We start from the raw sequence: 12,613 nt of genomic DNA on the forward strand, positions 1-12,613 counted from the left end.
GCCGCTGCCGCTGCGGCCGCTCGCGCCGCCGCCGCAGCCGCCAGAGGATGGCAGGCTGCCGCTCGGCGCGAGCCCAGGCAGCGGCAGCCCCGCCGCCCCGGCTGCCCCGGCCCCCGCAGCCGCCGCGCCCGCGCCCGCGCCGCCCTGCAGCGACGCCTTGCGCGGCGGCGCCGGCAACTGTTCCGGCGCGGCCTCGGGCGCGTCTGCCCCCTGGGCCTCCTGCGCCGCCGCCTGCTGCGCGGCCCTCATGCTCAGGTACGCGTTCTGCAGCTCGTCAAACTGCGACATGATGCGCCGCTTCTTGGCCGGCGCGAGGGCGGACGGGTCGCTGTCCGCCTCGTCCTCGCCGCCGCTGCCTGCGCTGCCGACGCCGTTGGCGGCTGCGTTCGCCGCGCCCGCCAGCGTGCTGCCGCCGCCCCGGACGGCGTCCAGCCCCGCCGCGCCCGCCGCCCCCCGGCCCTGCTGCGACACGCCCGGCGCGTCCTCGGCGCCGGCGCTGCTGCTGCTTGCAGCGGTGCCGTTGGGCGGGGCCCGCTGCCGCGGAGCTGCCGGCGTCGCGACCGCCGCCGAGCCTGCCACCGCCGCGGGCGGCCCCAATGCGCCCGCTGCTGCGCGCGCGGCGCCAGTTGGTGTTGTGGGTGTCGGGGTCGACCGCATAAGCGGGGGTGTTGGGCTGCGCTCCATGCTGCTGCGGTGCCCCATGCCGTCCAGGCATAGGCCCTGCTCCGGCTGCTGCTGCTGCTGAAGCAACGGCCGTAGCCGCTGCTGTTGCTGCTGCATATCCTGCTGCTGCTGCTGCTGCTGCTGCTGATGTATCTGCTGCTGCTGTATCTGCTGCTGCCGCGTGTGCAGCTGCTGCACCTGCAGCGGCTGCTGTTCAAGCAGCTGCTGCTGCGGCCGGCCCGACGCCGCCGCCGCCTGCTGTCGCCGCCGCCGCTGCTCGTCCTGCTGCATCTCGTCCACCCCCAGCTCCCGCCCCTGCTGCTGCTGCTGCTGCTGCCCGTGCTCCTGCTGCAGCGCCTCCTCGGCCTCGGCCTCCGCCTCCAACGCCAGCAGGCTCGGCGCCGAGCTCACGCGCCGCTGCGCCGCCGCGCCGCTCTGCTGCTGCCACTGGTGCCACCTCTGCTGCCACAGCGCCGGCAGCTGCGCCAACTGCGCGCCCTGCGCCCAGCCGATGCTGCCGACTGCGCCGTCTCCGCCGCCGGCGGCCGGCGCCGCCCACTGCCGGCCGCCCGCGCCCGCGCCCGCGCCCACGGCAGACGACCCGCCGCTCCGCCAGTGCCGCAAGTCCGCGCCGGCAGCCGACGCCGCTGCGCCAGCAAGCTGGGGCAGACCAGGCCCGAGGCCCCGCGCTTGGTGGGGGTGGGGGTGATGGTGCACGTGCCAGGGGCTGGATGCGGCGGCAGCAGCCGCTGCGGCGGCGTCTGCGGCGTCGCCCTGCGCCACCGCCAGGTCGTGCTGCAGCAGGTCGAGCTGCTGGTGCACGCTGTGCAGCTGCTCCGCCCGCAACTCCCTGTGACGCCACACCGCATCGCACGGACGTTTGTTTGGGTTTTGGCCGGGGGGGCCGGGGAGGGGATGCAAATGGTGCCGGCAGGACAGGCAACGTGCGGCTGCGGCGGGTAGGGAAGTGCATTTGCAGCTTTGCAAACAGTCTTGATAGCTGCAACGATGCACCTGCATCAGCAATGCCGCCGAGCGCGCCCGTGCACGCGACCAGGCAAGGAAGGGTCTTCCGCTTTCCCCTTGCCTCCCCTCACCGCGCGTGCTCCAGGAACAGCAGCAGCAGGCGCAGGTCGTTCGACAGCTGCTCATTAGTCAGCTGGCTGCGGCGCTCCTGCAGCGCCTCAATGGCCGCGTCTGTTAAACCGGGGTGCAGGAAGCAGCACGGCGCGCCAGAGGGGCGTCAGCGGTGCATACTGAGGCATAAGATGTGCATCGGTGCCCGCGCAGCGCCCGACAGCAGACTGCTTCAGGCCCATGAGCGACGCATGCTGTTTGCTGCGGCCATCTGCAAAATGGGAGCTCAAAATCACGCCTTCCACCCGACTAACGAGCCGCAGGTGCGGGGCGGCAGAGAGCCCCCACCCCAGGGCGAACAGCAATCCCTGCTGCCCGCAATTTTCTCCACCCCGCAACTCCAATCTCCCGCGCGCCGCACCGAGGTCTGGCAGGCTGCCCGCGGCCGGCATGGTGCGCAGGAAGCGCTGGACCTGCTGCAGCAGGGAGGGCCGCTCCAGGGCGGACCCACTGGCCGCGGCAAGCTTGAGGATCTGTCGAGAGTGCAGGGGCGAGGTGGGTGGGTTGAGGTGAGCAAGTGTGTGCTTGTCGGTGCATGTGCGTGCATGTGCGAGTGTGTGTGCGCGTGTCGGGTGTGTATGCGCGCGCGTGCGCGCATGTGTGTGTGCGCATCCACGCATGTGTGCCGTTCAGGGGCATGGCACTAGGGCACCCGCAAGGAGGGGGGGATGTAGGCTGGCTTGCACGCCTGCAAATCCTATGTGCGTGTGCATTGAGCCAAACTGCTGCTGGACTGCTGATAGGCAAAAGGCGTGCCAGGCCACCACCATGCTGCCTGTTCATCAGCAGTGGGCCCCGTTTCGCGCCTTGTCCAGGAGAAAATTCGGGTGGATATGATCCAGGACCAGGTAGGCGGCGCATGACGGGCAGCTGCTCTTTGTTCGCAGGTGCGTGCTTATGCACCCGAAGCAGTAGGTGTGGCCGCACGGCGTCACAAAGGGGTTGGAGATCAGCTCGACGCAGATGGGGCAGCGGACGTCCTCCGGCAGAACGCCGGCACCGCCACCGCCACCGTGGGCGCCGCCGTAGGCTGCTGCGGGCGCCAGGATGGATGCATGCGGGGCGCGAGGAGAGTGGCAGCAGGCAAACGTGTGCACACCGCCGTGGATGGACGCTGAGGCGGACGCGAAACGGGGTGCGCTGCAGAAGGGTGGGGGGCCGTGCAGCGACTGCGAAACCAGACGCAGCAACAACGTGGCAGTGTTTCACCTGACAGGCCTCGACCGCTGCCACTGGCCTCCATCGTCTCGCAAAGCTTGTGGCCCTCCTTATGCCGCGGACCGTCAGCGCTCCATATGACACTCAACACTAAACTATCCACAAAACAATAAAACCCACGGTGTCCGACAAGCGGCCGAGATCGCCCTGGACTTTGCGAAGGGCAACAATCGATGGTGTATCGGCAGGCTTGATGATGGTTGAAGTTATCCTAGTAGATGCAGCGATGTCCATTGGTCTCGGGGCATGGCTGTATGCCTTCACACCTGGAGTGCTTGTTGGGTGTGCGCCTGTGTGGTGGCGTGCGAGCGGCGCACCTGCAAGTGCCCCCTTTCAGCATGGCCCGCCATGAAAAATTTCTCACCCGTGCATGAACTTCGGACACCAAGCCTGTCAAACCACAGGTCCTTGACCAAACCCTGCCGACTGAATGCCTTGGGGATGGCGGATGATAGGGCCACCTGATTAAATTTTGGCCTGCCCAAGCTGACGCCCAGCCCGCTGGAGGCGTCGCTGGCATCAGCGGACAGGCAGCAAGTAATATATGTTGCGAACAGGGATTACTCAGTGAAGATAGCTAAACAGCATGTATGCGCATCAAGGCGGCCCCGGACGATGGTGACAGGTCCACCGCAGGAGCGGCCCCTTCGCTTGCGAGCAGGCTGGCTCGTGGCTTCAAAATGACTCCCAAGCTACTACAAGCTGTTTGCACCGGCCGACCTGCAGCCTACCGCGCAGATGTTGCAGTGTATCAAGGGGATCGGTGGATTGGGTATGGGCGGGGAAACTGCAACTGCTTTAAGAACACGGTTGCTTGCCACATCTGCCGGCATGTGCGGTCGGGCCCAATCCAGGCGCCCAACTGTAATGATGTGTTCAGGTTCATGTCAGTGCATGCATGCTACAACACAGTTATTGATCTCTCATGTGGTCGATGGGCATTAAATCGGCATTCTCGTTGCTAAAATACCGATTGATTGAACGCATGCTTCCCTCCAGCTTCTAGCGTCACTGGCGGAAAGTAGTGAACCCCCGCCGTCGCCTCTTGACCTCAAGGATTTTCCTTGTCCTTTCTCTGCTCTGTGATGTTTGTCAAGTTGGTGTGTGGCGCGGGATTGTCGCTGGGGAGTGCATCAATCGTGTGTGCAAACAATTACGCATGGCACATGCATGGCTACCCATCATTAAAAGTTGAGCGCGAAGCGCGTGTGTTGCCATGTGCTGCGGTCGCAGCCTGGTCGGCCATCGCCGTGAGCGTCGGCAGACGAGAGCAGCAGCACGAGCAGTCACGGGTCAGGAGAGTCCGCCGATGCGTGCTGCGCACAACCGCACGCGAAGTGGCCTTCCTAACTTTGTCTAGAAAATGTGACCCAGGAAAACACCCATTGAAGTCAACGAAAGATACCACAGGACAATCAGGCAAGCGGAGGTCTCCGCATCGAAGCAAACTCCAGATCTCGCAGCATAGCGGCCGTTGCACAAGGCGCACCCACCCAGGCAAACATCAAGGACGCCATGATTGCGTCCTGCAGCGGTCAGGTTCAGGCCGCGAGGCCAGCACTGCCACACCGGCGAGCCTGCACCTCTGGCTCCCTTCGGCTGCCAGCGCGCGTGCGCCAATGCAAACCATGCTTCGCAACTAATAGCGAGGAGCCAGGTGAGCTCCCAGTGAGGCGGGCGTAGCCACACCGCTGAGTACAGCGGAGTGCAGAACGACCAAGCACAGCACACCGCGTGCCGCCGAACGCCTTCGCACTCGCTGCACCGCCCCTGACAGGCCCCTCTCCTGCGCCCGAGCGCTTCACGGAGACAATCAGCACCGATGGCAGCCCTGTCGACTTCAAGCTCGATTTCGAGCCCGACACGCCGCCACAGGCGCAGCTGCAGCCGGCTGCAGACAGCGAGCCGACTGCGGTGCAGAAATTCCTGTTTCCTGATAAAGAGGAGCTCCCGGACGATTTCGAGGTGGGCGGCCGCTGTGCCTCTGTTTCAGGAGCTTGCCCCAGCAGCTGTGGGGAGGACAGCGGATGCGTGGCCACGCGGCTGCCGTCGTGTGCCGCGCCGTCTGGCGCTGGCGGGGCGGCCCGTGGCCGCGCATGGAGGCTGGGGCCGGCTACGGCGCTTGTGCCGGCCGCAGCGATTGCTTCTCATCCCCCCACCTCCCCTCTTAACGCCGCCCCAGCCCGGGGTTGCGGCGAACGCATGGACGCGCGTTTGCATGCATGCATGCAGGGCCATGCGCTCATGCACGCCCTGCCGCCCCCTCCCCACCAAAACCCGCACCTGACCCTTCAGCTGCCGATCTGGGACCACCTGGAGGAGCTGAGGGAGCGCGTTCTGGTGGCCGGGCTGGCGGCGCTGGTGGCCATCGTCGGCTGCTTCTGCTACAGCAAGGTGCGCTGCACGCCGCAAGCATCTTGCGCAGATTGACGCACCCGCGCCGGGGCCGCATTCTCGGGTGTCGCTGTCTGTGTTACCGGGGTGCCACCACCTTGCAGCGGGCGGCTCCTTGGCTGTTGACTGAGGCACGCTGTGACTCTGCAGGGCGAACGCACGCTCTAAAGGTGCAGCGGCACCCGCGCTGTGCGCCGGGCGGGCCGACGTCTGAGGCCCCTCCTGTGCGACCTTGCCCCGCGCTCTTGACGCCGCGCTCGCTGCCGCTGCCCCGCTGCCCCGCCGCCCCCGCGGCCCCAGGAGCTGGTGTTGTTCCTGGAGGCGCCTGTGGCTGACGCGGGGGTGCGGTTCCTCCAGCTCAGCCCCGGGGAGTTCTTCTTCACCACCTTTAAGGTGTGCTGTGTGTGTGTGTGTGTGTGTGTGTGTGTGTGTGTGTGTGCGCGCGCGCGCGCACGCATGGGTGCGTGTGTGTGTGTGCACAGAGTTGTGGAGGGATGCAGAGCTACAAGGCAGACTAGCCAGCAGTTGCGGCTCGTCACCCGCCCGCCCCAGCCGCAGCGGTTCGCGCGTACTGCTGTGCGCCTCGCCGGCGGCCTGGGGGCCACCCGCCCGCACCTTGGCTAGCGCGCAAGCGGGCGCCGCGGCGCTCAGTCGGCGCCGCCGAGTGCCGTCTTGCCTTGAGGTTGATCCCGCCTCCTGTGCCAGGTGGCCGGCTACTCGGGCCTGCTGCTGGCGGCGCCCACCGTGCTGTACGAGATCATCGCCTACGTTGTCCCGGGTCTGACTAAGGCGGAGCGCACCTTCCTGGCGCCAGTGGTGTTTGGGTCGTCCATCCTGTTCTATTTCGGGTGGGTGAGGAGGGGCCGGGGCGGCAGGAGCTCCTGAGAGGAGAGCGAGAGAGAGAGAGAGAGAGTGTGTGTGTGTGTGTGCGTGTGTGTGTGTGAAACAGAGTGATTGTGTGTGAGCGTGCGTGTGAGTGTGTGTGTGTGGGGGGGGGGCGTGCGTGTGTTTGTGTTTGTGTGTGTGTGTGTGTGTGTGTGTGTGTGTGTGAAGTTGTGGGTGCACGCTCAAGTGTGTGCATGTGCGCCCTCACGTGTGCGCGTGCCCGCGCCTGTGTATCAAAAACACGTGATGTGCTACAGCTTCTCCAGCCCTCGCTCCCCCTGCTCATCCACGCGCAGCACCGCGCACCCACCTCACCCCCTCGCCCCACCGCCCCGGCCCCGCGCAGCCTGGTGTTCTCGTACGAGATCCTCACCCCCGCGGCCCTCAACTTCTTCGTGTCTTACGCGGACGGCGCCGTGGAGTCCCTGTGGTCCATCGACCAGTACTTCCAGTTTGTGCTGGTGCTCATGCTGTCCACGGGGCTGTCGTTCCAGGTGCGCATCCGTGGAGAGCTCGCGTCGTGTCCTGGGGAAAACCACAGCGGAGGTGCCAGTGCGCACGAGTATGCTCTGTATTCGCAAGGTGCCACCAGGGGTGAACGCTTGACTGATTGGGAGGAATGCGCCAGTCTGCCACCCCTCCTTCGTCGCTCGGTCCCGACGCTTGTCCCACCCCTGCCATCTTGGATGGTCCAGCGCCATCGGCTTTGACTGCGTGGATTGAGGAGTCGGTGTCTTACTCCTCTGCCAACCCCTTGCATTGCTGTGGGCCCCCAAGTGCACCCAGAACGCTCTCTCGATCCTTTCCACACCCATCCACACACGTTCTCTCTCTCGCTCGCTCGCACACACACCCCGACGCGCCAGGTCCCGGTGATCCAGGTGATGCTGGGCCAGCTGGGCGTGGTGACGTCAGAGCAGATGTTTGGCCTCTGGCGCTATGTGGTCGTCGGCTCAACGGTGGTGGCCGCGGTGCTGACGCCGTCCACGGACCCCTTCACACAGGTGACTGGCCGGCCGCGGGGGGACTGCGCGTGCCCTGGGGCGCGCGCGCGTGCGCGGGTGTGTGTGAGTGTGTGTGTGTGCGTGTGTGCGTGTGTGTGAGAGAGACAGGGACTTTCCCTGTCCCTCTCTCGCACACGCACACACACAGATGGAGAGAGAGAGAGAGAGAGAGAGAGACCACACGCACACACACAGATGGAGAGAGAGAAAGAGAGAGAGAGAGAGAGAGAGAGAGAGAGAGAGAGAGAGAGAGAGAGAGAGAGAGCGCACGAGGTGCACAGCTCCTTTGCCCAGGAGGGTCCGTTCCGCAAAGCATGGCTGTGGAGGGAGCCTCTGCAGCAGGGCACAAAGTCCAGGTTGGAAACAAGCCAAAATGACTCTTTACTTCTTCAGGGTATGGCCGTCCCGCTGTGGTGCGCCCCCGCTGCGGCGCCCGCCGCCCAGCGAGCCCGGGCTGCCAACTCCACAACCCACCCCCGACCGCGCCCGCGCCCGCCGTCTTTCCGCGCTGCGCGGCCGCAGGCGCTGCTTGCGATCCCGCTGGTGGGGCTGTACTTTGGCGGCGCCGCGGCGGTGCGGCTCATAGAGCAGCGCAAGGCGGACGCGGCGGCGGCGTGAAAGGCTGTTTTGAGACGCTGCTTGCCTCTTTGTTTCGCTTCCAATGCTGAATTCTGCGCTCCTCCTCACGTTGTTGCTGTTGTGTATCTTGTTTCGTGTAACGCATCTGTTGTGTTCATGTGCAATGTACAGCGGGCCCATCTGTCTCTGGCATGCCCCTCAATCGTTTTTCTGCTGAAATGCGAAATGTGGGTTGCGGTTGCCGGGGGGCCTCAATACACAGGCTAGCTGTGGGTGCCGAGGCTTCTCATGGGGTGCAAGCTTGGAGGTGATTTGCAGCAAAACAACATTCTTGCCCTCTGTTGGCCCCACAGCACCCCACCGGCCATTTAAACCCCACATCAACTCACCAGCCGCTATCCCCCACAGTCATTAGGGTGGCTGCGCGGTGGGGTGGGGACGAAATCATGAACGCGATTTCTGTATCGCTGGTGAGATTTGTTGTGGCTGGTTGCTGGCTGACCTGGGCGCTGCGAGCCGCCGCCGGTGCCTAGTGTGGCTGACATGGACGTATGTATACATGTACTCGTTGAAGGGCACTTTAAGGCGAGGTGACGCCGACGGGGTGTCACGTTGGACAGTCCTGGGCGGAGCGCAAGTGCCCCGCGGGTGAAGTGCATGTGAAGTGCGCACCCCCCTATACACTGTTGCACGGACAGGGGCGCAGCACGGCGTGCCTCTCGCGTGGGGCGTCCAGCAGCTTAATATACTTTACTCCGATTGCTCAAACGTAACCACGAATTTCAAACGGTCCTGGCTATCTCATAAGCCGTCTCAAGGGATTGGAGTCAGGGTGTGAAATCAGAGTTGTTTATCAGAAGGAGCTTTTCAGCGGGTGTTTTTCGATGGGCGTTTGTTACTGGGTTACGGAGCCTCTAGTATAAGCTCTGGCCCTAGTAACCCACACGTTGCCGGCGCAAGTGCGTTCACCAGTCCAGGCGGGAGCAAGTCATGAAGTCGGGCCGTCTCAGCGCGCACTTCTGCATTAAAAGTTGCTTATTAGCTGTGATAGCCGGCGTAGCGGGTGTGGTGGGGCCCGCTGGCGCTTCCGTCGTCGATGAAGGCCCTGGCGTCGCCCAGTACTTTTGGCAGAGCAAGGCGGGCCGGCCAGTGGACGGGCAATGGATAGTAGTATTTAACGACAAGATATCAAGCGCGGAGGAGGGCCTGGCGCGGTGCGAGGGGCGGCGCTGGTGACGGTGCACGTTTGGGCGTTCCGTTGCAGTGTCTGCACTGCAGCGGTGTGGTACCCGCAGCGGCCCAAGGCAACATCTGCGTGCGAATCTATTGCGCACCACACCAAAACAAGGTTACATGACTTCCTGTGCATAACCTGCAGGCTCAAGCAGCACGTGGCCACAGCTGCGGGCGATCCCGCGGGCCGCAACGCTGGTGCCACCGCCACCGCGGCCGCAACTGCCGGTGACGCCGCCGCTGTCGTCGCCGCCGCTGCCGCCGAGCCATTAACCCCTGCTGCCGCAGTACCTCTGTCGGACCCCTTCCTGTCCGCCACCCCCTTCAACAGCGGCGTCGCCACCGATGCCGCCAACGCCGCGCCTGTCGCCGCCGCTGCCGCCGCCGCGGCTGCGCCTCCACCCGCTGCCACGCCCAGCGGCGGCCTCGTCGGCGCCGTCGTGAAGCTGGCGCCCGCGGCGGCCGTCCGTGCTGCTGTCCTGGCTGACGGCGCCCAGGCCGCCGGCGCAGAGCCCCCAATAATTGCGGCCATGCGCGCAAGCGGCCTCGTCTCAATATTGGAGCAAGACCGCTACGTCTCGACCCAGCAGGCGACCTGCGTCCCCGGCAGCGCGCTCGCCGGCGCGCAGTCCCCCGACGAGGTCCCCGCGGCCGCGTGGCCAGGCTGTGCGGGGCCGAGCGCGACGCTGGTGTGGTTTGGCGACCGCTGCAGCATACGATTTGACAGGGCGCGCTATGCCGGCGTGTACGCAGTGGACAAGGGTGGGTGGCGCCGGGCGCCGCCCTCGTTTGACCGCATGGGCTGCGCGCTTTGACTGCTACAGACACTTTGAATGGACGGGCGTCACTGCGGGGGTGCGGAGGCCACGATGTGCGAGTTGGGGCCGCAGCAGCGGCTGACATCGGAGGGGGCGGGTGATCGCGGTCACACCACCCGCCACAACGCACTTGAGGCACTCGCAGCATGCCGCCTTGACCTAATCAAACAGCATCAACTGCCTCATCCTGATTGCATCAACACCCCTTCCCGCCAACAACTCCCTCATACCTTCTCAGGCACCGGCGCGCCAATCCCCGGCTGCCTCATGACGCGCAACCGCACCGCCGCCTTCAACCAGCTGTTCTTGGGCGACTGCGGCACGCCCCCCACGATCGCCCCGGCCCTGCCCGTCACCAACATCTGCGCCCCCGCCGCCCAGCCCGGCACGGCCTGCGCGGGAGCGAAGGACGTCGCCGGCGGCCTCGCGGCAACGCTGCCGGCCCCCGCGTCATGCGGCGCAGCGAGCGGGCAGAGCGTCGTGTACAAGGGGGTCAGGTGCGGCCCGAGGCAGGCGTTCATCAAGTGGACCCGCTATGCCGTCGCAGCAGACGGCGCCGTGGGCCCGAGCGGCACGACGTGCGCTCGCAACAAGGTGCAGTCGGCGTCGTTCCCGGGGGTGGCGCCGCTGCTCGCGGCGAGCGCGGACATGATAGGATCCTGTGGCGTGCCGCCCATGGCCAACAAGGCGTTGCCCGTCGAGGTGTGCCCCGCGGGCACCTCGCCCCCCGGCAGCACCGGCGGCGGCGACGGCGGCGCGAGCGGCGACGGCAGCGCGGCGCCCGCCGGGCTGAAGCTGCCGCTGCCTGTCAGCGTCCTCCCAACCGGTGAGCGCACTCGCCCACGCAGCCCCGCAGCTCCGCCCGCAGCCCTGCCGCGGGCCCCTTCCTTTGCGGCCGCTCTCCTGCATCCCTGTCCGTGCCAAGCGCAACGCGCACGCCCTTCCACTCCCTGTCCCGCCACGCGCAGCTCACCACCCGCTCCCTCGCCCCGCTTCTCGACCCACGCCCCACACATCCCCAGAAGCCCAAAAGGCTGGCGAGACGGTGCCCTGGGGCGTCGCCCGCATCGAGTCCAACCTGGGCAAACAGGTTACTAAGCCCCTGGACAGCGTCGTCGCCGTGCTGGACACCGGCATTGATGACAGCCACCCCGACCTGGTGGTGGCTGGCGGCGTGTCTTGGGTCGGCACCGACTGGCGGGACCGCAACGGGCACGGTGGGTGGCTTTGGCCGGAGGCCACGGGGGCGCGCGTCTTATGGTTGTGCGTGCGGGCGCGGCATGGTGTGAGTGTTGTGCGGCAAGGACGCGGCAGTTGACGGCGGCCGCTGTCAGCCCGTCAAGCGGTCCCCAAGGACAATCTCAACGATATGCAATTGCTACCAAGCCGTATGTGCTTCGGCGCTCCAACCTGTGTCGCGTTCAGCAAGTCTGCAGCACTTGAGAGAACCTTGTGCCAGCCAGAGCTTGCAAGCACCCCGAGCGCGCTGCTCTGCGGCAACTGCCTCCACAGTCCACACCCCGACCTCCGCCCACAACGCGGCTCGACCTCGCCCCCCTTGCCCCTCCCACACAGGCACCCACGTCTCCGGCACCATCGGAGCCAAGAACACGGGCGCCGGCGTCGTCGGCGTCGCCCCCGGCACGCCGCTGTTCGCGCTGCGCGTCCTGGACGAGAACGGCAGCGGCACCTTTGCCAGCGTCATCCAGGCGCTGCTGTGGCTGGCCAAGAACGGCCGGTCAAAGGGCATCCGCGTGGTCAACCTCAGCCTGGGCGGCGAGGCGCCTGCCAACGCGGCGGGCAGCGCGACGTGCGCGGCGGTGAAGCAGGTGGTGGACGCCGGCATTGTCGTCGTCGCGGCGGCGGGCAACGCGATCGGCACCAGCCCCAGGTGCGCACGCACCTACGGCCACGTCCGCGTGCGCCTGCGGCCGCGCGAATCGCGCCGACGGGTTGGGGGTCAATCTGTGGACGGCCAGGGCAGGCGGAGCGGAGTGGCAAAACCTCACCTTCCACGTGTACACACGTGCACGCACACACACACGCACGCACGCACGCGCGCACACACACACAAACATACACACACACATATACACACACACACGCGCGCCCACGCGCAAACACACACACACATTGTTACACGCCCACCACATCACCCTAAAGTCAGAGACCCGTCAACCTCAAACCCTATCGAACAGGTCATGGACCACCCAGCTCCCCGCGGCCTGCCCAGATGTCATCGTCGCCACCGCCATAACCAGCGCGACCAGCGGCAACGCCCCCGCGACCTTTTCCTACTTCCTGTCCGCCGCCGACTCGGCCGACGAGCGCTCGCGGACGCGCACTTTTGCGGGCCCCGGCGTGGACATCCGATCTTCCTGGCCGGTCAAGCTTGCGGGGGCCAATGGCGCCTACAGGACCCTCAGCGGAACCTCGATGGCCGCCCCCCACATATCCGCAGTTGTGGCCAAGTGCTTCTCCGCCGGTGTGTGCACCGACGCGGGCGCGGGCGCCGCCGAGCCGCTGGCCGCGGCGGCGAGGGCGCGCAACATCGGGGACGCGAACTACGGTTATAAGACAGACCCCTTTTTTGGGCGGTCCAAGGTTGGCGCCGAGAGATACTATGGAGCACTGGTCCACGCGGGCTGGCGGCCCGCGAGCAGCTCTCCAGGGAGCGGATGA

The 12,613-nt window shown here is 66.2% G+C and overlaps 2 protein-coding genes across 2 annotated transcripts in view; one reads left to right on the plus strand and one right to left on the minus strand.

Annotated features, from left to right (window-relative positions):
• The window catches only part of MNEG_4455 (E3 ubiquitin-protein ligase RFWD2), a gene marked incomplete at both ends in the record, with an annotated part of 5,143 nt that extends 2,100 nt beyond the window's left edge, over window positions 1-3,043 (minus strand). Inside the window, 5 exons of the mRNA XM_014047068.1 lie at window positions 179-1,513; window positions 1,761-1,860; window positions 2,162-2,273; window positions 2,736-2,833; window positions 3,010-3,043. Of these exons, the coding sequence (XP_013902522.1) occupies window positions 179-1,513; window positions 1,761-1,860; window positions 2,162-2,273; window positions 2,736-2,833; window positions 3,010-3,043 (1,679 nt within the window). The remainder of the gene's footprint in view (window positions 1-178; window positions 1,514-1,760; window positions 1,861-2,161; window positions 2,274-2,735; window positions 2,834-3,009) is intronic.
• A 1,490-nt stretch (window positions 3,044-4,533) lies between these two features.
• On the plus strand, window positions 4,534-12,613 carry MNEG_4456 (sec-independent protein translocase protein TatC; the record flags this gene model as incomplete). The annotated part of the gene is made up of 13 exons (XM_014047069.1): window positions 4,534-4,552; window positions 4,796-4,983; window positions 5,314-5,412; window positions 5,713-5,805; window positions 6,118-6,260; window positions 6,644-6,791; window positions 7,164-7,301; window positions 7,824-7,915; window positions 9,259-9,875; window positions 10,170-10,757; window positions 10,954-11,148; window positions 11,507-11,822; window positions 12,130-12,613. The coding sequence occupies 13 exons, from the start codon at window positions 4,534-4,536 to the stop codon at window positions 12,611-12,613; spliced, it is 3,120 nt and encodes a 1,039-aa protein (XP_013902523.1).

Source organism: Monoraphidium neglectum (assembly GCF_000611645.1).
Source record: "Monoraphidium neglectum strain SAG 48.87 unplaced genomic scaffold scaffold00619, whole genome shotgun sequence".
NCBI classification, from domain to species: domain Eukaryota; kingdom Viridiplantae; phylum Chlorophyta; class Chlorophyceae; order Sphaeropleales; family Selenastraceae; genus Monoraphidium; species Monoraphidium neglectum.